General features: G+C 43.7%; 1 protein-coding gene across 12 annotated transcripts in view; it reads left to right on the top strand.

The window, feature by feature from the left end:
- The first annotated feature begins 791 nt into the window (after positions 1 to 791).
- RUBCN (rubicon autophagy regulator) overlaps positions 792 to 22,070 on the top strand; it is a 73,429-nt gene continuing 52,150 nt past the window's right edge. For 3 of the 12 annotated variants that reach the window (XM_073626465.1, XM_073626463.1, XM_073626458.1), the window contains exons 1-5: positions 792 to 953; positions 8,263 to 8,416; positions 11,129 to 11,215; positions 17,467 to 17,623; positions 20,746 to 20,852. In XM_073626465.1, coding sequence (XP_073482566.1) covers positions 841 to 953; positions 8,263 to 8,416; positions 11,129 to 11,215; positions 17,467 to 17,623; positions 20,746 to 20,852 — 618 coding nt within the window. In that variant the 5' untranslated portion in view covers positions 792 to 840. The remainder of the gene's footprint in view (positions 954 to 8,262; positions 8,417 to 11,128; positions 11,216 to 17,466; positions 17,624 to 20,745; positions 20,853 to 22,070) is intronic. The other 9 variants (XM_073626470.1, XM_073626469.1, XM_073626467.1 and 6 more) reach the window with 5 other exon arrangements.

Here is a 22,070-nt window from a genome sequence, read left to right as displayed (position 1 = left end):
ATGCGCCCCTCCTTTCACAGTCCTCAATCCATCTACTGATAGAACAGAGCCTTGGGGGCACTCTGCACATGCTCAGCTTAATGTGTATTGCTAGAGAGTTTTTTTTTTTTTTTTTTTGGGAGAGTGCATGTGATCAGCACAGGGCCAATCAGCACCGTCCAGACAAAGTCAGGGGTCCTGCAGCCTCATAGGACAGTCAGAGGAGAATGAAAACACCTCCTACAAGCTTTAAACAGACACTGATAGAAGTCACAAGACTGTTATATACTGTTGATGAGAAAAGGTATTTAGCAGTTTATATTTACTAAAACTATTACATTTCCATGTTCTGTGTACTGTGGGAGACCAGATATAGTGAATGCAGGGTCCTGGGTTTAGTAAAACTTTAACCCTCTCCTGCCCCCTCCTCACCTGCTATCTTTAATACTGTCCCTAGTAACATGTCAATTAACCCCTCACCTCCCTTACCCTGCCAAACCCCTTCCTCTGTTAATGACCTGTACACTAATGTATCTAGTAACGACATTAGTAAACCAGCCTCATCGTGTAAACACTGTCATCTCCTTATGAAAGGGTGGCTCTGCATTCCTTTTTCATTAGTCAGAGCAATCCAAAGGTTCCATAGGGTTCCATAGGTACAGCGCCCCTAGCGGCACTCACGCACAGTGCAGGAGTGCTGCCTATGGAGTCACAGCTTGTACGGAAGGAGCGCGGTGTGATGTTATGGGCGGGGCCCAGGACGGGTTAGCGTGTAATGTTATGGGAGGGGCCCGGGACGGGTTAGCGTGTGATTCTATAGCGTGTGATGCTATGGGCGGGGCCTGGATAGGTTAGCGTGTGATGCTATGGGCGGGACCCAGGCAGGTTTTGCTGTGTTTTGACGTGAGATGGAAAGTGTCGGCGCCGGGTGGAGACATGGAGATCGGCGGCCTGCACCGGGAGCGATCTGAGGGGTGAGTGCCAGGTCCAGGGAATGGATGAGAGCTGGAGGGATGGATGGGGGAGGGCGGCCTGCCTGCTATTTGCCCTTCAGGGTATTAAGCCGAGTGTGGTGAAGCTGCCCTATGGGCCCCTTATATAATGAGCCAGTGCAGACACTTAGCAAACAATTGGGTGCCTGCTGGTTTCCTGTGTGCAGCACATGTCCTCCCTCTCCTTATTACCAGATCAGAGGACACAGCACATTCCTGTCACTGCAAGAAACAATTCTTCACAAAGTCATTTCAAAGCATAGGAAAGGTAAACATTGTTCTAGTGATGTGTGATCTTAGTAATAATAGGAGTGTGATGGTACATCTCTGTACAGGGGATGGCACTCTCCAGCTGTGACAGCAGAATGCATAGAACCAGGCCCTGTACAGTATAAGATCCCCGGCATCACATAATGTCACTGGGACCCTTCGGTGCCTTTCTAGCCGATAATTGTGTACATTTGGCCTACAGTGATTAAATGCAAAGATATTAGGTGACAGTGACATATCAGTTTGTCACTAATTAACAGCTGTGACATATACACACACCCTGATCAGCCATAACCCAGCAAGGCATGGACTCCACTAGACCTCTAAAGTTATGCTGTGGTATCTGTCACCAAACTGTCAGTAGCCGATCCTTTAACCACTTGCCAACTGTGCTGTAGCTGTCATTTTGCTATAGAGCAGTCGGCCAGTGAATAATGGATCTGTTGGCTAGTTCTGGAAGGACCCCATATGACATCCTCCCATGATCACGCCCATGGCGCACTCTGTAATCGATATGATCCTCCGGACACTGCTGATCACAGATCAGGGTAAAGGGCCAATCAGCAACTCTTTACCACATGATCAGCTGTGTCCAATCACAGCTGCTCACAGTGTAAACACACTTGCTGGTAAGGATGAGCTCAGGCGTGTACGCAAGCCGCACGCGCAGAGCCCGCCAGGAACTGGGCACTGCACAGCGCTAATCACAGGCAGTGAGACATTGTTCTGATGCGCGGCTGCAGGGATCGGGAAATGTCTCACTGCTTGTGATTATTGCTGTGCAGTGCTCACGTCCTGGCGGGCTCTGCACGTGCGGCTTGCGAACACGCAGGAGCTCAACCTTACTTGCTGGTTATCTGCATTGCTTTCCTTGCGCTGTCAAAGCATGAGGAGAGAGACGGTAACTGGCTAGAGGGACATCTACACTGATCACCAGTGTCCTGATGATCAGTGCTGCCTCATCTGTGCCACCTCTCTGTGCAGCCCATCAGTGCAGCCTCATCAGCACACATCAATGAAGGAGAAAAATTACCTGTTTGCAAAATTTTACCACCAGAACTAAGAAACGTTTTTTTTTTTTTTTTAAATTTCAGTATTTATTTTGTTTAGCAACAAAAACACCCCAATGGTGATTAAATACCACAAAAAGAAAGCTGTATTTGTGAGAAAAAAAAAATAAGACTTTCATATGGGTGCAGTGTCGCATGACCGCACAATTGTCATTCAAAGTGCGACAGCGCTGAAAATTTGGCCTGGGCAGGAAGGGGGTAAAAGTGCCAAGTAGGAAAGTGGTTAAGACTTGTTTTTTTCCAGAACATCCTACAGAAGCTCAATTTGATTGTGATCTGGAGGCCAAGTCAACACCTCAAACGCATTGTTGTGTTCCTCAAATCATTCTTGCATTCATCAGACCAGGCTCCTTCTTATTTTGCTCTGTGATCCATTTCTGATGATCACATGCCCATTGTAGGCACTTTTGGCTGTGGACATGTGTCAGCATTAAGGATGAGCTCCGGCGTGTTCGCACACTCCACGTGCAGAGCCCGCCAGGAAGTCTGCACTGCGCTGCGCTAATCACAAGCAGTGAGACATTGTCCTTATGCGTGGCTGCAGAGATCGGGAAATGTCTCACAGCCTGTGATTAGCGCAGCGCAGTGCCGACTTCCTGGCGGGCTCTGCACGTGGAGTGTGCGAACACGCTGGAGCTCATCCTTAGTTAGCATGGGCACTGTCACCGGCCTGCAGCTAGGCATCCCCATACCGAACAAACTGTGATGCTCTATGTGTGACACCTTTCTATTGGAACCAGCGTTAGCTTTTTTTTTTTTTTTTAGCAATGTGAGCTACAGTAGTTCTTCGGTTGGATCGGACTACATGGGCCTGCCTTTGCTTTCTCAACGAGCCTTGGCTGTCTGTGACCCTGTCACCGGTTTGCCAGTTGTCCTTCTTCAGGCCATTTTTATTAGGTCTTGACCTCTGCAGACCCAGAACATCCCACAAGAGCTGCAGTTATGGAGTTGCTCTGACCCAGTCATCTAGCCATTACAATTTGGCCCTTGTCGAAGTCGCTCAAATTCTTATGCTTGTTCATTTTTTCTGCTTTCAACACATCAACAAAGGGGACAACATGTTCACCTGCTGCCCACTTTCAGATGCCATTGTAATGAGATAATCCACGTTATTGACCTTGTCATAAGTTCTGACTGATTAGTGTGTATATTTTCCATGGACAGATATTGTATCCACCTGTCAGGGGTGACCCTGATGCAGTATAGAACATGTCCACATTGTGAGTGATTCTCTCTGGATGTGTCACTTACCATGTAAATGCAGTGGGATCTTTTTCAGCATATCACATTGTTTCCTTTTTTTTTCCTTTTATTGAGAGTGTACAAAGTTACACTTCATTGAGGTCTCTGTACTGCAGTGTGTTGTGGTGTGATAACCTGCAGTGGCAGATAAATGCAGCATTGTGGTATGAATGGGGCACATCATGAAAAGCAGTTGTTTTCTATGGGGCTGATTTACTAAAACTGGAGAGTGCAAAATCAGGAGCAACTGTGCATAGAAACTAATCGGCTTACAGATTTTCTTCTTCTTTTTTTTTTCAAAGCTTAATTAAACAAGTTGAAGATAGAAGCGGAGTGGGAACCATGCACAACTGCACCAGATTTTGCACTCTCCACTTTTAGTATATCAACCCCATTTTGTCCCTGGCAATGATCAGTAGCAGAAAAAAAACATCACTCCACATAGCATGAATAGACCATAAACACATGTATGTCATTGCTGGCAGGAATGAGGCCCAAGGCTACATTCACACTTGATTATTCTCTGAAAAGCGATCTGTGATGAATTGCTTTTCAGAGTGTGACTAACCAGCCACTGTTAATCAGGTAGAGATCCTGCCACCTCCCGAATCCCTGTTTTAGTTCTTTTTTCCAAATGGCAATTTGCAATGGGACTAATGCACTGCAACCACAAGCCAAGCGTTTGGCTCGTGGTTACAGTTCAGCCCCTATGGGTGTGTTTGATTGGCGGTGTTAACTCACCATGCTGCATTAAATTTAATGCAAAGAGTGTAAAAAAACCCTGCAGCTGTATTGTAGGCCTTAGGTGGGTGCCTCAAACGCTGGTTTTACCAGCTCCGGTTGAATATATGAAAGAGACCTTAGAGAATGAAAAGTGATATCTGTTTTTCTGCTGTCTGATTTCCTTATTGCCCTTTATTTCAGTTTTCACAATCGCCCTGGGCCTTTTGCATTCTGTGATATTATAGGTTACCGCTATCAGACTTGTGAAACCTTCTCACGATGTATTCTCCTGTGACATTTGCTCCAGGCAAAATAGTGGACATGCTTTTTATATTTTGTTTGGGTTCCTCCGTCTGAATCATTCGACGTACAAAGTCATGCAGCCAAAGGTGACACCAGATGACTTCACTTTCACAGGTCACCGGTCTGGAAGTTTCCTTTACACCAGTAATGTACTCAGCAACTGGAACTCTCCTCTACACCCTTATGCTCCAGCAGTTTACTGTTCTTCAGCATCCTCATGTCTGATGCAGGGCTATGGGCTGATGTAAAATGACATACAACCCTGGGAGCGTAAGGGAGAAGGGATTGTGGGGACTGTCCTTATTGCTTGAAGGGAGCCTGCACTTGCTCTCTGCATCATTGTATGTGACTTCAGGGTGCTGTGGTGACTTGCAGCATTTACAGGATGTCCTCAGTTTCTCCTGTTGAGTAAAGACCTGGGCCATTCAACACTGATGACATCTAGTGGTGGAAAGGAATTACCATGGAAACAGCAACACAGCAGGCACCGACCTCTGACATTTATCACCTAGTATGGCTAATGATGACCGTGACAATAGTGATAACATCACCCCCTTCATCATATGACAGTGATGTGATTGAATGCTTAGATTGGGGCACTGTCGCATGGAAGGAACTTGCCTATTCCCCCTATACCAGTGATGGTGAACCTTGGCACTCCAGATGTTTTGGAACTACATTTCCCATGATGCTCAACTACACTGCAGAGTGCATGAGCATCATGGGAAATGTAGTTCCAAAACATCTGGGGTGCCAAGGTTCGCCATCACTGCGCTATACCTTTAAAGCACTGGGTATTTTTTCCAGGAGCCAGGAGGGAGCTCTGTTAAGGTGAGTATAACAGGTTTCAAGGTGACATTGGGAGAGATTTCCTAAATCTGGGGTGTGCAAAATCTGGTGCAGTTCTGTGACGAAACCAATCGGCTTCCAGGTTTTATTATCAAAGCTTAATTGAGCCCCTGTTCACACTGGTGTGATTTTACAGTTCCAAATCACATGACAAGTCACACCTTACCATCGGCAATGGAACCATTCAAATAGGTGCGGCTCTGACTTTGTGCTGCCGCACTGATGAAAAAAAGATTCCTGCGCTATTTTTTTGTGAGTTCAGGTGCGACTTGCATATTCATCTGTGAATGAAGTTGCACAGATGTCAGGCAAGTCGCACCTGAAATCGCACTGACCTGCTTCTTTGAAATCGTGCTACTTCAAGTGAAGTAGCACAATTTTAAAGTCACATTCAGTGTGAACCAGAACTGAACAAGCTGAATTTAGAAGCTGATTGATTACCATGCACAGCTGCACCAGTTTTAGTAAATCAATCACGGTTTGACTTTAAGAGGTCGTTCACACCAACAGCTGCATTAGCATTGATGTGTATGGTGTGATGGCAACTGTGCTGATGCACGGATAGAGGCACATCGCACTGTTCACTTGTTTTGCGTGAAATTTTTTGAAATGTCATTCTTATGGCTGCAGTGGATTGCGTAGCATTTTGCTGCACTAAACAAAAGTACTGTATAATGTATTTATTTTTTTTTTTTTTTTACTTTTGTTTTTAAGCACACACCACCAAAGTGTGGTAATGTGAATTGGCCTAATAGGAAATAATACTTGTGTTGCATTGGGATGCTGAGTGCACCTGGTATGATTGGACCCTTAACCCTCAAATCCACCTGGTACAACCAAGGAGCCATATGGGACAGTGAAGGTTTCTATAGGCTGCAATTCGTTATGTAGGATTATTTGGCATTAACTGTAGGTACATTTGTGGCCATGAGACTGAACTCTGTAGAATGCCTATTCCACAGATGGGCTGAAAGTTGGCCAATTCCTGCCAAGCCGACTGTTTTCAGGTGATTTTTGGCCTGTGTGTACTCAGCTTAAAGAGGAGCGCCTTCAGAAAAAATTAAGTCAGCAGCTACAAATCCTGTAGCTTCTGACTTTCAATATTAGGGCACTTACCTGCCCACGCGCCCAGCGTTGTCCTCACCCAAGCCGATTCTTCAGTCGGCTATCAGGTGCTGCCATCTTGACTAAGGGAAACCGGCAGTGGAGCTTGGAGGCTTCACAGCTGGTTTCCTACTGCTCATGCATGAAGTGCACTGCACTTTGTGAAGGGGCAGCAGTCTTCTGGAACCTGTGAAGTGTCCCAGAAGGCTGCGGCGGAAGGAGGGGGGCGGAACCAGGCCCTCCCCCCAAAAAAAGCGCCAAATGTGGCAGTGGGCAGACAAGTTTAGTTTCCCCTTTTGGGTGGTTCTCAAGAACTTCTGTCCAGTCTTTGTTGTCTTTTCCCCATAAAGATCATTTCCCTTTCTTTGAGTCCCAGTGACAATGGTTACTTAGACATGAAGTAAAGGGGAATCTCTACTACATGGGGACAGACTGCAGTAAAAACATCTGCAATGGAACCTCTAAGATTTATATTGTGTTTTGGCTGTTCTTGTTCCCTAGTATATATAAACACACACACACACACACACACACACACACACCATTACTTAGGCCCCTTTCACACAGGCGCCTATGTTTGATGGACTCTGCTTGCTCAGCGGGGAATCGATCCGCTGATCCCTGCTGAACAGGTGAATGACAAGTGCATCTCCCCTCACTGTGCAGAGCTGGCACGGACACAATCCTGCTCCCCTCTATGGAGAAATTGTTTTTTATTCGATCTGAACTGCCAGACGGATAGAAAATAGGACCAGCATCCATCTGGATTTTACAGGCAGGATCACATAGCAGCAGATGTGAGGGGAGAGTGCAAAGTCTAATCAGGTCCCCCTGAAAAACTGACAGGCGGACCTGATTGGACAGTCCCTTAGTCAGTGCAATGTGTCCTTTGTGCTGCTGGCTGCAGACTTAGTTAAAATCTTCCATCCTCCAATCTTCCCAATCGCTGCTGTATTCTTCTGTCTCTAACAGGGTTAATAGAGCCAAAGGACCTGTCGTATACTCATCAAGAGTGCGGACTGTGCTTCCCTTTTCACCCTCCTCCATTCGTAGAAGCTGTGCTACAGCTTCTATAAATGAAATGTGATCTATGAATGGAGGAGGGGGGCTTTTGTTCATCTGCTCATCCTCCATTCGTAGATCACTATTCATTTATAAAAGCTATAGTACCGTTTCTATGAATGGAGAGGGGGCTGAAAGGGCGAGCATAGCCCGGCACTCTTGCTGAGTGAATATGATAGGTCCCTTGGTTCTTTTAACCCCCCGCTGCACTGAAAGATCACGGTGGTGGTGGGGCAGGAACACATTTTGCATTCAACAGCACCAGAGACACATTGCATGGACTGTAAGTAATGTCCATTGTGCTGATTTTTTTTTTAAACCTTTTTTGATTAAACATAGGCCAAAAAAAAAGAGAAAAAATCTAGGCGTTACATGTAAACATTTTCTTTTCCTTAATCTTTAAGATGCCAGTTGTACAGAGTCATGGGGGTAACCTTGCAAACTGAGCTTTTGTTTTATATCACACCTTTTACATCAGGCCGTGTCATTCAGAGAGACGTCTCCTTTTACATGTGTTTGTCTTCTGAGACCGTGGTCTAATGACATATAATTCATTGTGGTTTAGAGAACTCTATTGCTGACATGTCAAACAGACCAGCAAAGTCAGCAAGATCAAGGCCTACCATACCTTCCTGTATAATTGTGTCCATTTCCTCTGTCCTCAACAGGGATGAACACTGGAGACTTCTGGATAATCTGAAAACCACGGTGGAAGGGCTGGTCTCTGGAAACAGTCGCAATGTGTGGTCAAAGTATGGAGGTCTGCAGAGGCTTTGCCGAGATATGAGCAGTATTCTACAGCACGGCCTCCTCTGTGATCAGGTAATGTATAACAAGTGTGTCTGTCAGCATTGCTAAGCAGCATATAGGTTACCATTTAAACAAGGCCTGTTATCTTTATGACACCAGTGAAAATAGCTTGTTCATATCTTTTACCTACACACTACTGGTAATAACGGCTCCTAAAATAGCACTCAAGGCTAGGAAATGTTCTCATCTTAGCTTTACTTTTCTTACCTCAGTGACAGGATAAAGCCTTAGAATCTGACACTGCCTTGACGCTCCAAGAGAATCATTATCTGCTTAGTGGAATAAAGGTGCATATACACCAGGGCTAAAAGCGTATGTCAAGGGAAAAAAAAAAATTAAAGAAAAAAAAATACGGTATATATTAGTACATATCTGGAATACATTCACATTTCTCATATGATTGCTTTTAGCATGCTGCAAGTACAGAAAATGAAGGGCTCTTGTGCACAGGTGTACTTAAAGCATAACTCCACTTTTGCTGAGAAAAAAAAACATTCCCCTCTGGGTGATCTATGTTCATTGGAAGGATTATAACAAGATTTGTTTCAGATAACTACCTTATGTTATTCTGAAGAAATCCCTGTTTGCTCCTCTGTGCTGAGTGGGCTAATGCAGGGGTCTCAAACTGGCAGCCCTCCAGCTGTTGCAGAACTACAAGCCCCATCATGCCTGTGGGAGTCATGCTTGTAAGGGCACTTTCACACTGAGGCGTCGGCGGTAAAGTGACGGCACTTTACCGTCGTTTTAGTGGCGCTTTTCGGCCGCTAGCGGGGTGCTTTTAATCCCAGCCAGCGGCCAAAAAAGGGTTCAAAGCGCTGCTGCAGCGGCGCTTTGCCAGCGATTTGGCATACACCGCTCCTAAAGCGCCTCAAAGATGCTGCTTGCAGGACTTTTTTTTAGCGTCCTGCCAGCGCACCACCCCAGTGTGAAAGCACTTGGGCTTTCACACTGGAGTGACAGGAGAGGTGCTTTGCAGGCGCTATTTTTAGCGCTATAGCGCCTGTAAAGCTCCTCAGTGTGAAAGTAACCTGTCAGCCTTGCAATGCCTCATGGGACTTGTAGTTCTGCAACAGCTGGAGGGGTGCCAGTTTGAGACCCCTGCTCTAATGGGAGAGGTTTCAAAATTATCAATCAGCTGTGCAGCTGCAGAGCACTATTGAGGAAATCTGCTGGGCCTGCATCCCTTTTAGACGTTACTTCCTATTGGTAGTGTCTCACCAAAAATGACATTTTTGTTGCAGGGGATTCCTGAAATTTGACTTGTATCTTAGTGTGCATTCTGTATACAGAACAACTCCATGTAGCCATATTGCATTGCATTTTCAGAAAATTACAGAGCTGCAGATTGAAAAGGAAAAGTCATTTTTATTCAATTACAATATGACCTTTGTCGCAATTGTATTTATTTTACAATTAATAATTGTATTATTTTTCTTTATTTGCTATTTTTTTTTTCTCCAGTGGAGAAAAGTGAGTTACCCTTTAAAGCGATATTAAAGTCTTGTGTTTTTTTTTTTTTTGTTTTTTTTTTTTTAAATAGCAAACATATTATACTTACCTGCTCTGTGTAATGGTTTTGCATGGAGCAGCCTGGATCCTCATCTTCTCGGGTCCCACGCCGGTGCTCCTGGCGCTGCTCTGGGGGCACCCAAATAGGTGTGCTCCTGAAACCATGGCTTTGTGTGTCCATTCACACGCAGAGCCGTGGCTTGGCCCCGCCCCCTCTGTCTCCTGATTGGCGCACCTGCTGTGATTGGCAGGAGCTAATGGCTCTCGCTGCTGCCAAAAGCCAATCAGGGGTGCGAGTCCCCTGAGATGCAAGGCTCTTGTGAACATCACTGGCTTGAGAGGGGGCTCGGTTAACTATTAGGGGGGCTGCTGCACACAGAAGGTTTTTTACGCATGAAGGTAAAGAACCTTGTGCCTTTACAACCACTTTAATTACTGATGGTTTTTACACAGAATCTTGCTGGCAGAAAGATCCTGTGTGTAAGATGCTTATATGTACGTAAAATTCTTCTTCTAGCACTGGGGTGGGACGAAGTGCATCAGGGTGTGTGGTTAGGTGGAGACATGTAAGCTGAGGCCGTTTTTACTGTTTATTCACCTGGGCAGGTCGGGAGTAGCTGCAATCCTTTCCTCTTTTACATTTACTAACCCCCTGGATTGGTATTGGGACAAGCCTGTACCCTATGATTATGGGACACAGGGATCTGCTTGCACCTCTACTTTGAGTGGCACCAAAAGCAGTCAAACAGGTCGCAGAGACCAGAAGACGTTAGGTACATATTGGATTAAGCAGGGTTGCCAAGATTTTAATTTTGTGCTTGCAGCATTTTTAAATAGATGAAACTTGTGGAAATGTGCATGTACTGGAGAGATGTGCTATATGTTTGTTTTTTATTTTATTTTTTTTGTCAATACATACATTTTAAGGAGTGACAAGACCCTATGTAAATTCTCTTTTTCTCTTTGCATGCAAATAAATTTGAGGGTGCTGGTCTGGGAAGCACCCCATAGAACTTGCCATTTTGGCTCCCGATTTCTGTATACTCAGTAGAAAACCTTAGGGAAATGTTCTAAACTTTTCAACTTCCCCAGTCACCCTTTCATGGTGGTTATTGTCATCCAGTGCCCAAGCATGGCCATATTCTACAAATCTGTTGGCTGAAACATTCTGAGGTGTGGGTAGCTATATTTTCTGAAAATCTCCCTTTTCCTTAGCAGGTCTATAATAAGGCGCATGACTACTGGAACTTTGTGAAGAGCAGTCAGCGGTTGAACCCTGGATCATCACCTCAGGTGGAGCAGGTACTCTATAGCGAAGTCTCTGGTAGTACAACAGATTTTGCAGAACGTGGTTTGAAGTAGGAGCTACCTTTTTAGGGATTAGGGCCACGTTCCCACTTGTGTTTTTGCCTTGACAGCATGCAGATGCGACAAAATCTGGGCGGGGGGGGGGTCTCAGTGAGCTGCTGGAGGCAACCCTATTGAAAGCAAGTGCAGCCACCCACATGTAAGCGCTATGCGACAATTTCATTGCAAGTGATCTGCCCTGGATTCAGACTATGCGGACTGTGGTCAGAGTCGATCACTTGCAGGTAATCACCGCATAGTGATTACATTCCAGTGGCTGTAATTAGCTGCAGGAGCCGGTGTTCTGTTGATATATGCCCGCCGTCAAAAAGTGCATGCGCAGAACGGAACGGCACTCCAGCTGAATTCCCGATCAGCTGGAGTGGCATCACCATAGCGCATGCGCACATCGTAGGAGCCTTTTTTTGACGGGAGATACCATTTCATGGGCGCAATTTAATGCTATGCAAACAGCGGAGGGACACTGTATTTGTCATATTGTGCCGCGGGTTTACAGCGAGGCACAATCTGACATCTCCGCTCTTTGTATAGTTTTCAGTTGTGCCCGTGACATGGTATCTCCCATTGAAAAAACGACCTCCTACGCGAATGCTCTATGGTGACGTCACTCCAGCTGATCGGCAAATCAGCTGGAGTGCCCTTCCGTTCTGTGCATGCACGGGCACTTTTCGAACAAGGGCACAAATCGATAGAACACCGGCAGCCTCCCATTGCCTTCTTCTTTTTTTTAATCAGATTTTTATTTTTTATTTTTATATGTAAACAACATTAAGACAATACAAATAAATTGTACAAACAAAATCACATTAAACCAAACACAACCCCAAAAAAAGAGAAGGGGGGAAAAAATAAATAAATAAAAAAACGACATGAAACCCACCCCGCTCTTGGAGTATATATGAAAACACAACTTCTTCTAATCCTGTATACACCCCCATCCAATGACTGGACAGTGATAGCAGAAGTAGCAGAGTAATGAGCGCATGTTTGTGTCACTCTGCTCTCTCCTCCTATCCGCACACTTCTTATTGGCACGTGAACTGACTGTCTTCCTGCTCTTACACTTTAGTCCTTCTGTACACGGACTGAAAGAGGCTGATGCCAGGTCAAACTTTTGCACTGCTTGCATTTAAAATAAAAATACATGTGGTGATCTATTAATGGCTACAAAGAACAACAGAGGCTTTTGACTCATATGCTAATTATAGTTGCTTTCTATATTCTGCTGTAATAGGCAGTATGTCACACTGAGAATTTGAAGCCACACCTAAACAGATTGCTAAAATACTCTCTGTGGCGTATGCTCGCTAATAAATTGAGTCATTGTGTTTCACAATCTCCTACCATCGTCACCTGGGCTGAGCTGCTGATGGTGACCCACATATAGTGAGAGTTTCTGCATGCTGCATAGATAAATCTTCTGTTTCTTCCAGGTGTCTAATATGTTTGGATGATTTTGTGGTATATTTTACTTTCAGGCCACAAGAGGTTAAATACAGCAAATGTGTTACTAACGCAGAACGGAAATAATGCTATGCAAATAGGCTTCCTGGCAGGCTTTGTATCTGCAGGCATTAGTGTAGTGCGTTCTTTCTGCAGGGGATATCTGGGTTGTATTAGTCAATGAGTTATTGTCCAGAAGTTCTTTTCTCCCACTGTATGCATTAATTATAAAGCATTCTCATTGGGCACAAGGAGCTGCATTTTGTCAAGTGCTTTTATGCATTAAGTATGCTTTTAACACACACAGGCAAACTTAAAGCCATGTGTATACATTAATGGTGACTTGTGAATATGTGACTTGTTTAGATGTCTTAACTTGGATTTGTAGGCCCTGTTTCCACTGGCATTAAAAGCAGGCATTTGATTTGCCTTTTTTTTTAACCCTCCTCAAATGCCTAGTAAAGCAGTCTGCATTTGGTAATATGAATATGGACAGCACACAGAGCTGTTCATATTGTCAGAACTTGAAGCGTTTGCGCCACTGTCCTTCAAAAATAAAGCTACATGTTGAGTTTGGAAGGATTTGACGCTAATCAACTCCTTCCATTCAAGTCTATGGTAACATGCCAAGGCCTTGGAGGCATTTGTTTTTGTTTTGCCTGTTTTCAGAAGTTTGTGAACATAAAAATTTGTTCACACCATACATGTCCAGTAATGCAATGCGTACATCGTCATTTATTCCAAACTGCACCTCTCTAGTATGGGCTAGGAAACCTGCAGTGCTCTGGAGGTTGTGTAGCAGTGCCCAGTCATGTAGAGACTTGCTGGACCAGGTGGTATGGATGAATCAACAGTGGTTACAAATTAATATGTATGTATGGATATGGTAGGGCATAACCAGTGTTCATTTCGTCAACAAAAATATTTTCATCTTCGTTTTCGTCAGCTGCATGTTTTCGGTGATGAAAACTAAACAAAAATAAAATTTTTATTAAATAAATTAATGGAAACTTTGAGGAAAATCAATTCCAACGAACGAAAACAGAATGCAAATGTAAGGGAGGGACGTTTACCCACCTGAACTTCTGCTTTTCTCAGAGCTCTACCAGTCTGTTAAAGCCCCAGCCCCCTGACTCTGTTGACAAGCTGTATTGGCTGAGAGACTCAGGCCCTGTCAATCTGTTCCCTTTCCTATGCGGTTCCACACATTACAGTCATTCACACTATTTTTGGCGCCCTCTGTTGGCCTTAATCAGCAACACAATTCCATCCCCAGCCTATAATAATATAATATCACAGTCAAGTTTAAACATGTATTGCACTACCACTTAGGAATAAGTAAGGGGCATCTACTAAGCTGCTGGAAAAAAAAAATTCAGAAAAAGGCTTTTCTTATTTTTTATTTTTTAAAGTCTTCAGGTTTTTCACCTTAAAATGGTTGCAAAGACAGAAGGTTTTTTATCTTAATGAATTCTATGCATTAAGATAAAAAGCCTTCTGTGTGCAGCAGCTCCCCTAACACCTGAGGTCCCTCTGTCCAGCGATGTCCACGACTGTCTCAGCCATCCGAGATTCTCCCTCCTAATTGGCTGAGACAGAGCAGTGGCGCCATTGGCTGCTGCTTCTGTCAATCAAAGTCAGCTAGCCAATCAGTGGAGAGAGGAGGCGGGGCCTGGACTTGTTTCTGAATGGACACAAGGAGCTGTGACTCAGCTTGAGTGTCCCCATAGCAAGCATAGCAAGCTGCTTGCTGTGGGGGCACTGAACAGGAGGGAGGGGCTGGGATCACAGAAGAGGGACCCGAGAAGAGGAGGATCCGGGCTACTCTGTGCAAATCCACTGCAACAGAGCAGGTAAGTATAACATGTTTGTAAAGTCTCATTTTTATTCCTATAAAAATAACACACTTTAATGCACTCTATGCATTTAAGGTGAAAAAACGTCTGTGCTCCAGAGCCTCCCCCTCCCCTTTTTCTTACCTGAGCCCATCCGTTCCAGCGATGTGCGCGACTCCAGCCGCTGTCGCCATCCTCATTAGATAGATTGCTAGCAGAAAGAGCCATTGGCTCCTGCTGCGGTCAATCAAATATAGTGGCGGGGGGGCGGGGCCAAGTCCTGCTGTCTGTGTCAATGGACGCAGCAGTAGGACTCGTGAGCACGTCTGCATAGGGTGCCCGCATGGAAAGTGGCTCTCCGTGGGGGCATCCGATGAAGAGGAGGAGCTAGGAGCGCTGCCGGGGCACCCCAGAGGAGGAGGACCGGGGCTGATCTGTGCAAAACCCTTGCACAGAGGAGGTAAGTATAACATGTTTGTTATTTAAAAAAAAACAAACCTTTAAAATTACTTTTAATGTTGGTACTATAGTCATATAATATGTGCAATGGCATTACAGCCAACAGGGTTTACAGTTTGTTATTTTTTTGTTTGTTTTTCTTATATATTTTAAAGTTTCACTTCTGTTTGTCAAAAAGCAATATTTTTGTTTATTATTGAAACTTGGTTTTATTATTATTTTTAAGATGTTATATATAACAGCTAAATCTGTGTCTGTAGTGCATGTTCAAACATTAATAACATAAATAACAACACGTTATTACATATTTACTCCAGGAGTATATAATGAGTTTGGCAATTCTTAAAGTGGTATTAAAAGCTTGGCTTTTTAAAAAAAAACAAACATGTTATACTAACTTGCTCTGTGTAATGGTTTTGTACAGAGCAGCCCTGATCCTCTTCTTCTTTGGTCCCCTGCTGGCACTCCTGGCTCTTCCCTCCTGCCGAGTGCCCCCAGGGCAAGCAGCTTGCTCTGGGGCACCTGAGAATGCTTGCTCCCAAGACTTTGCTCTGTGTGTCCATTCACACACAGAGCCATGGCTCGGCCTCACCCCCTCTCTCTCTCCTCATTGGCTCACTGGCTGTGATTAACAGCAGCGAGGGCCAATGGTGCTCGCTGCTGTCTCAGTCAAGGAAAGTCCCTGGAGAGCCTACGGTCTCATGCACATGGGGGTCAGGTGAGTATTTGGGGGGGCTGCTGCACACAAAAGGTTTTTTACCTTCATGCATAGAATGCATGAAGGTAAAAAAAAAACTTCTGCCTTTAGAACCACTTTAAATAATGCATTATACTTTAACTTAACGCATTAGGTTTTAGTCAATTAAAATATGACTAAAACAATTCAGATGACTAAAATACGACTAAAATGGCATTTTAGTCAAAAGAATATGGCTAAAACTGAATTGAAATTTGATGTCATCAGTAACACTAGGTGTAATATGTGTTTTTCAGTGATGAGAACCTGGTGTCATATAGTTGGTGTTAGTGCTGAAAAGGAAATCGGTTGTGTGTAAATAAAAGGAAAAAGTGCCCCCCATACACCTCTTAACCCATAACAAAATTTGACCATAGGCCACTCTGAACACTTATGCCTCTTTGCCTGCCCCCCTAAATTAAACACCTTAGCCCCCCCCCCCCCCCCCCCTGCACATTAACCTTAACCTAGCCTTAAATCTTAACATGACCCATAGACTTAAAGCTAAACTCTGAGCAAATATAAAAGCTACTCTGAGTGGGTGCTCTGTTTGTACTGCACGTGTTAAATGCATGCCTGCCGTGGGGGCAAAGGAGACCATAAATAAAACTTCAGTGTTATTGTAACCTAGGCAAAAATGAGCATTTAACCTTCCAGTACAGGAGGTGCCCCACTGCAACAGTGAGTTCAGCTTTCACCCTAAGGCCCCCATCCCAACTTTCTGGTGCCTTGTTCTGGGTTACTGTACACGCTGTGCACTTCAATATTCAGATGATTCCTATTTGTGCATTGTGGTGTGCTGAAATGCACATTCCTTGAGGTGTCTTGGGGTACTATTCAGTGCACACATAGGTGTGAAGTCAACCTTAAAGGAACACTAAAGTTAATTTTATTTATTTTTTAAAAAATAACAAACATGTTATACTTCCCTCAACTGTGCAGCTCGTTTTGCACAGAGTGGCCCCTAACCTGGTCTTCTGGGGTCCTTCGGCTCAACACCTTCATGGGAGCTCCCTCGTATGGTGTTGAGTGCTTGCGGACGCGCTCCCGTGATACAGCCGGCGGCCATAGCCGCTCACTTTATCCCTCTGCCCCGCGCCCCCCCCCCCCCGGCGCGCCGCGTCATTGGATGTGATTGACAGCAGCGCGAGCCAATGGCTGCGCTGCTTTCAATCCATCCACTGTGACCAATCAACGACCAGGCTGAGCAACGAAGAGGATGTCGGGAGCGAGCGTGGGACTTTCGAGGGGTAAACGGGGGGGGGGGGTTGGGGCCAGTATTGTCAGATGTTTTTTCACTTGAATGCATTAAGGTGAAAAAACTTTTACCTTTACAACCCCTATGAACTCTGAAACCTAATGCTAACCCTTAACCCCTGGCCTTATTCCTAACCTTCACCTATAAAAACCAAGTTAGTCACTTTAGGATCCAAGTTTACATTACTATGATCAGTTTATCCATTCCTGCTCCTGAATTGGTGCTGTGACCACCCAGTATCTGTGGCAAAAAAAAAAAAAAAAAAAAAAAAAGCTCTGAAACGCTGAAATGAGCCAATATGTTGGTGGAGCTACCCTTCATCTCCTATACTTTAATTTTGTTGCAGCATTAGACACAATTTGAATACATTATGACAGACACAATAAATAAACAATTATTATGCTTTAATGAGGTGTTATTTTTTTATATTCCATTTCTGTACTGTTCTTTTTAGTTCCTGCGCTTCTGTGAGAGCAATCAGAGGAACGGCGACGGCTCCAGTGAGGACAATGGAAAATTGTGGTTACAGCACAGTCTCCAATTCCACAGCCTCTCAGCTCAGCTAAAGTCCCTGCTTGGGAACAGACAGTACACCAAGAAGTTCTATTCAGGTACTGACATCCTACATACTGTATATACAGAGGGATTATACACTATGAGACTGGTTACGAAAGAATTTGAGAATGTTCATACAATAAATAGTATTAAAGGATAAGTTATGCAACATGTTACTAATGCGGTAGTCCTGCTCACCCCCCCTGATCCCCCACTGTAACAGTGGGTGGGGGATCCTCTCCTAGTACATGCTGTCACCCGAGAATGGGTATGTATAAGCATCTTCCTTTCACAGGGTAGTAAGAATAGGAATTGGGGGGGGGGGGGGGGGAGCAGGCTCAAGCTTGGTTAGTAATAGCCTGGAATTGCACTTTTTTTTTTGTTATTTTACTTCATACCATAAAAGATGGCAGCCTCTGGCAGTCATTTGAATTTGTAGGTGAAATTCGTTGAACTTTGGATATAAAGTGGGCATAAAGTAGCAAGAGAAAAACTCACCCAAGCTCTACTGCTATATAGTATAGTTGGTGTGTAGAGTAGTCAGTGCTCTGGCTAATTTAAGCTCACAAAAGAGCCATAGAAAGTACAGGCCAGCAACTAGGCCTACCTTAAAAGCTTTTGAGGAAGACCTAAGGCCGAAACGCGTCAGAATTTTTGGATGATGTTACTGCTGTAATGCTTAAATAAATATTTTCTATGGAGAAGCTGTCGAGTTGCCGGCCTGTAATTTCTATAAAGTGAGCATTCAAGGAATGTAACCAAGCATGGAGTGAAATGTTCTTTCTCTGCTTAGTAAAGGTCTAATAACATGTTTCTAAAATTTAAAGTGTCACTGTTTGCAGTGATTTGACACCAGAACATGAAATCAAAGTATTTGATTTAATTGGTATACAGTAGCCCTTTAACCACTTCCTGCCCCATGACGTCATATGACATTGTGGACTTTGAGTGGAGATATCTGGGTGATGCCTGCAGCTACAGGCATCTTCCAGATATCTTCTTTTTCAGCCAGCGATTCTCAACAATGTAAAATGCACCCTAGTAGCTTATTAGCCGCTAGATGGCTTTTACAGGCAGCAGGAGGGGACGTACCCCTCCCACCAGCACCTCTCTGGGCTCTCCCTTGTGATTGGGAAGCCAGAGATCTATTCCGACAGTGGCACCAGGTTACCGCAGAGCTGACCGAGGACTGGCTGGTCCACAGCCATCTCTATGACCCTGGGAGGCAGAAAGCAAAATCATGAAGTCACTTCGAGCTCTGTCAGATGTAAACCATTTTTTCCCTTAGAAAGCAGAGATCAATGTGGGTTTTTTTTTTTTTTTTGATCTCCTGCTTTCCAGGGTCAAAGAGATATCTGGGTCTTATAGACCCCAGATCTCTCCATAAAGAGGACCTGTCATGCATTATTTCTATCACAAGGGATGTTTACATTTCTTGTGAGAGGAATTAACAAAAAAAAACATTTTTTAATTTTTGTTGGTGATGATGTACCTCATACTTTTTTTTTTTTTTTTTTAACATTTTAGCTGTCAGCAGTGAAGCATTGACGAGTCATCCATTGTAAAGGATGTGGCAGCCAGCTTCCTGGCCCGCTCCTTAACAAACAGCTAATGTTAAAGACACTGGTGGCTGCCGGTGCCAAAAATTCCTATCTAAACGGCATCTAAAATTGCAGCTGAACCACTGAACAGCTGCTTAGGAAACTCGCAGTGAAAATGGAGAGGAAATTTGCACCGGACATGTGTGAACCTAGCCTAAAACATGAAGTTAGTTAATGGCAGGATTACCAGGTTAAAATAAAGAAAAAGTTTGAAAAAAAAAACGAATGCAGCCACCATATTCAAGGGACTGGTAAGGTGCAGTACATTCAATTTGTGTTTTGTGGGTTTAGATACACTTTAATATCTAAAGCATTGTCAACTTCAGAATGTCATAGTTACATAGTTAGTCAGGTTGAAAAAAAGACACAAGTCCATCTAGACCTAGCTCAACCCATAAAAGTAAAAAAAAAATAAATAAAACAATCCTATACCCACAGTTGATCCAGAGGAAGGTGAAAAACCCCAGCAAAGCATGATCAAATTTGCTACAGCAGGGGAAAAAATTCCTTCCTGATCCCAGAGAGGCAATCAGATATTCCCTGGATCAACTTTACCTATATAAATGTCAGTACCCAGTTCTATTGTTTTCAATTAGGAAAGCAATCTACTGAGCTGGCCAGAACCACCTCTGGCGGGAGTCTGTTCCACATTTTCACAGCTCTTACTGTGAAGAAACCTTTCCGTGTTTGGAGATGAAATCTCTTTTCCTCTAGACGTAAAGAGTGCCCCCTATATAGTGCCCTTCACTATATGAACCCCTTATATATTTATACATGGTGATCATATTCCCCCTTAATCTCCTCTTCTCAAGAGATAATAAATTCAGTTCCTCTAATCTTTCCTCCATGCCTCTTATCAGTTTGGTTGCCCTTCTCTGCACTTTCTCCAGTTCATTTTTGAGAACTGGTGTCTAAAACTGAACTGCATATTCTAGATGAGGTCTTACTAATGATTTGTACAGGGGCGAAATGATAGCTCTCTCTCTGGAGTCCATACCTCTCTTAATACAAGAAAGGACTTTGCTCGCTTTGGAAACCACAGCTTGGCATTGCATGCTATTACTGAGCTTATGATCTATTAAAACCCCCAGATCCTTCTCCACTACGGATCCCCTCAGTTGTACTCCCCCTAGTATGTATGATGCATGCATATTCTTAGCCCCCAAGTGCATAATTTTACATTTATCAACATTAAACCTCATTTGCCACATAGTCGCCCAATTAGACAGTGCATTGAGGTCATCATGATGGTACCTATAAAAATTACAACTTGTCTCACTTCCATGCACCTCCACTGTGTTTTATCGTTTTTTTTTTTAATTATTATTATTTTTTTTTTTTTTTTTAAACTACGTTTTTATTAAGTATATCAAACAAGTGCAATACAGCTTGTGCAACATATCATGTACATGAATATACATTTCTATGGAAATAGCAATCATCTTTCCAGGAAAATCAGCCACATAAGTCATAGTTAAACTGAGAAAAAGCTGTATGTAATACTATCAACATTTGGTGAATTTAAGAAATTGTGTAACCGGTACAAAACAAACGACTGTGTTTTATCTCTATTACAGATACAGCCTTCCTGTTGAGTGACAGATATGTAACAGCCATGTTCCAGTGCTTGGAGGCAGTGGAGCAAAATAACCCCAGGTTATTGGCCCAGATAGACACATCTGTGGTGAGTTACTATTAACTGCCTGTCTAGCTATATATATTTCAGTTGTATTAGCTGGTTGCTTGCCTGGAGTTTGTATTTACATATTGCTTAAGGGCCATTTCACACCACATGCAGTCCAGTGCGGTTTTTTTTCTGCATCAAAAATGCATGGAAAGTAGGTTATATGGTTTCCAATGGCATAGTTCACAGCAGTGTGGTCCATTCCAAGACATTCCAGTTCCAGGCTTCACGCCATACGTACATGAAAACTGATGGAAAAACCGACATCAGTTTCCATCAGTTTCCATCAGTTTTCATGCGTGTCAGTTATGTGCCCTATTCACACCAATGTTGATGTCATGTCAGTTTTTTTTTTTTTTTTTTTTTCTGTGCAGAAAAAAATTTGCACGTGATACCAGTGTTGTCGTGTGAAGAGGGCACATGGAGAACAATTCTTTTTTGTGCCCTTGCAGAATGCATGCAGAAAAACTGACGTCTCTGCACCATGGTGTCATTGAGGCCTCCAGAAAAAAAAAAGTAGAATATGCTGCATTTTTCCTGCACTGGACTGTACTGGAATGCGGTAAAGCGCATCAAAAATGCATTGGAGTGCATAAAAAATGCACTGGGCCCCAGTACAATGGAAGGGAAAGAAATAGGCAAAAAGAAGAAACCAAGCATCTGAAATGCTTCCGAAAATGCATCAAACGTGCATGCAGAAACGCATCCGGAACAAATCTTGAGTGCGTTTTTTGTGGTGTGAACCAGCTCTCAAGGCTTCGTTAGTGGGAGTAGTAGTAATAGGTGGTTGAGCCCCTCTTAAGCTGCAAAGTCAACCGGAGAGGGTTGTACACATGCTGTAATGCTTTACAGCTCAGCACAAAATGATTCCCCATGTCATCTGTGGTAGGCAGTACCGCTGCTAAAAACAACATATTTAAGTGAATTGGGCCGCATCCACAAGCCAAATGTTAGACTGATTGCAGCATGGTATTCACATTTAGAAAGCCTGTTGTGCTGTAAAAAAAAAAAACAGGCATTCAGAAGGCTGCAGTATCACTCCCTTGAATGCCTTTCAACTGCGCCTGCACAACTCTCTCTGCAAAGTGATCTGCCATGGTTAACTGCTTTTCAAAGAGGGACACAAGTGTAAAGGAACAATAACTGACATTGAACAGTTTTCTTCTAAAACCTGTTGAAGCTGCTTGCTAATATATGCAAACATTGTTGGACTTCTAT

Source organism: Aquarana catesbeiana, linkage group LG04 (genome assembly GCF_042186555.1).
Source record: "Aquarana catesbeiana isolate 2022-GZ linkage group LG04, ASM4218655v1, whole genome shotgun sequence".
In the NCBI taxonomy this organism is placed as follows: Eukaryota; Metazoa; Chordata; class Amphibia; order Anura; family Ranidae; genus Aquarana; species Aquarana catesbeiana.
The sequence above is the reverse complement of the archived record's forward strand: the minus strand, read 5'-3'. Positions and strand labels throughout refer to the sequence as shown.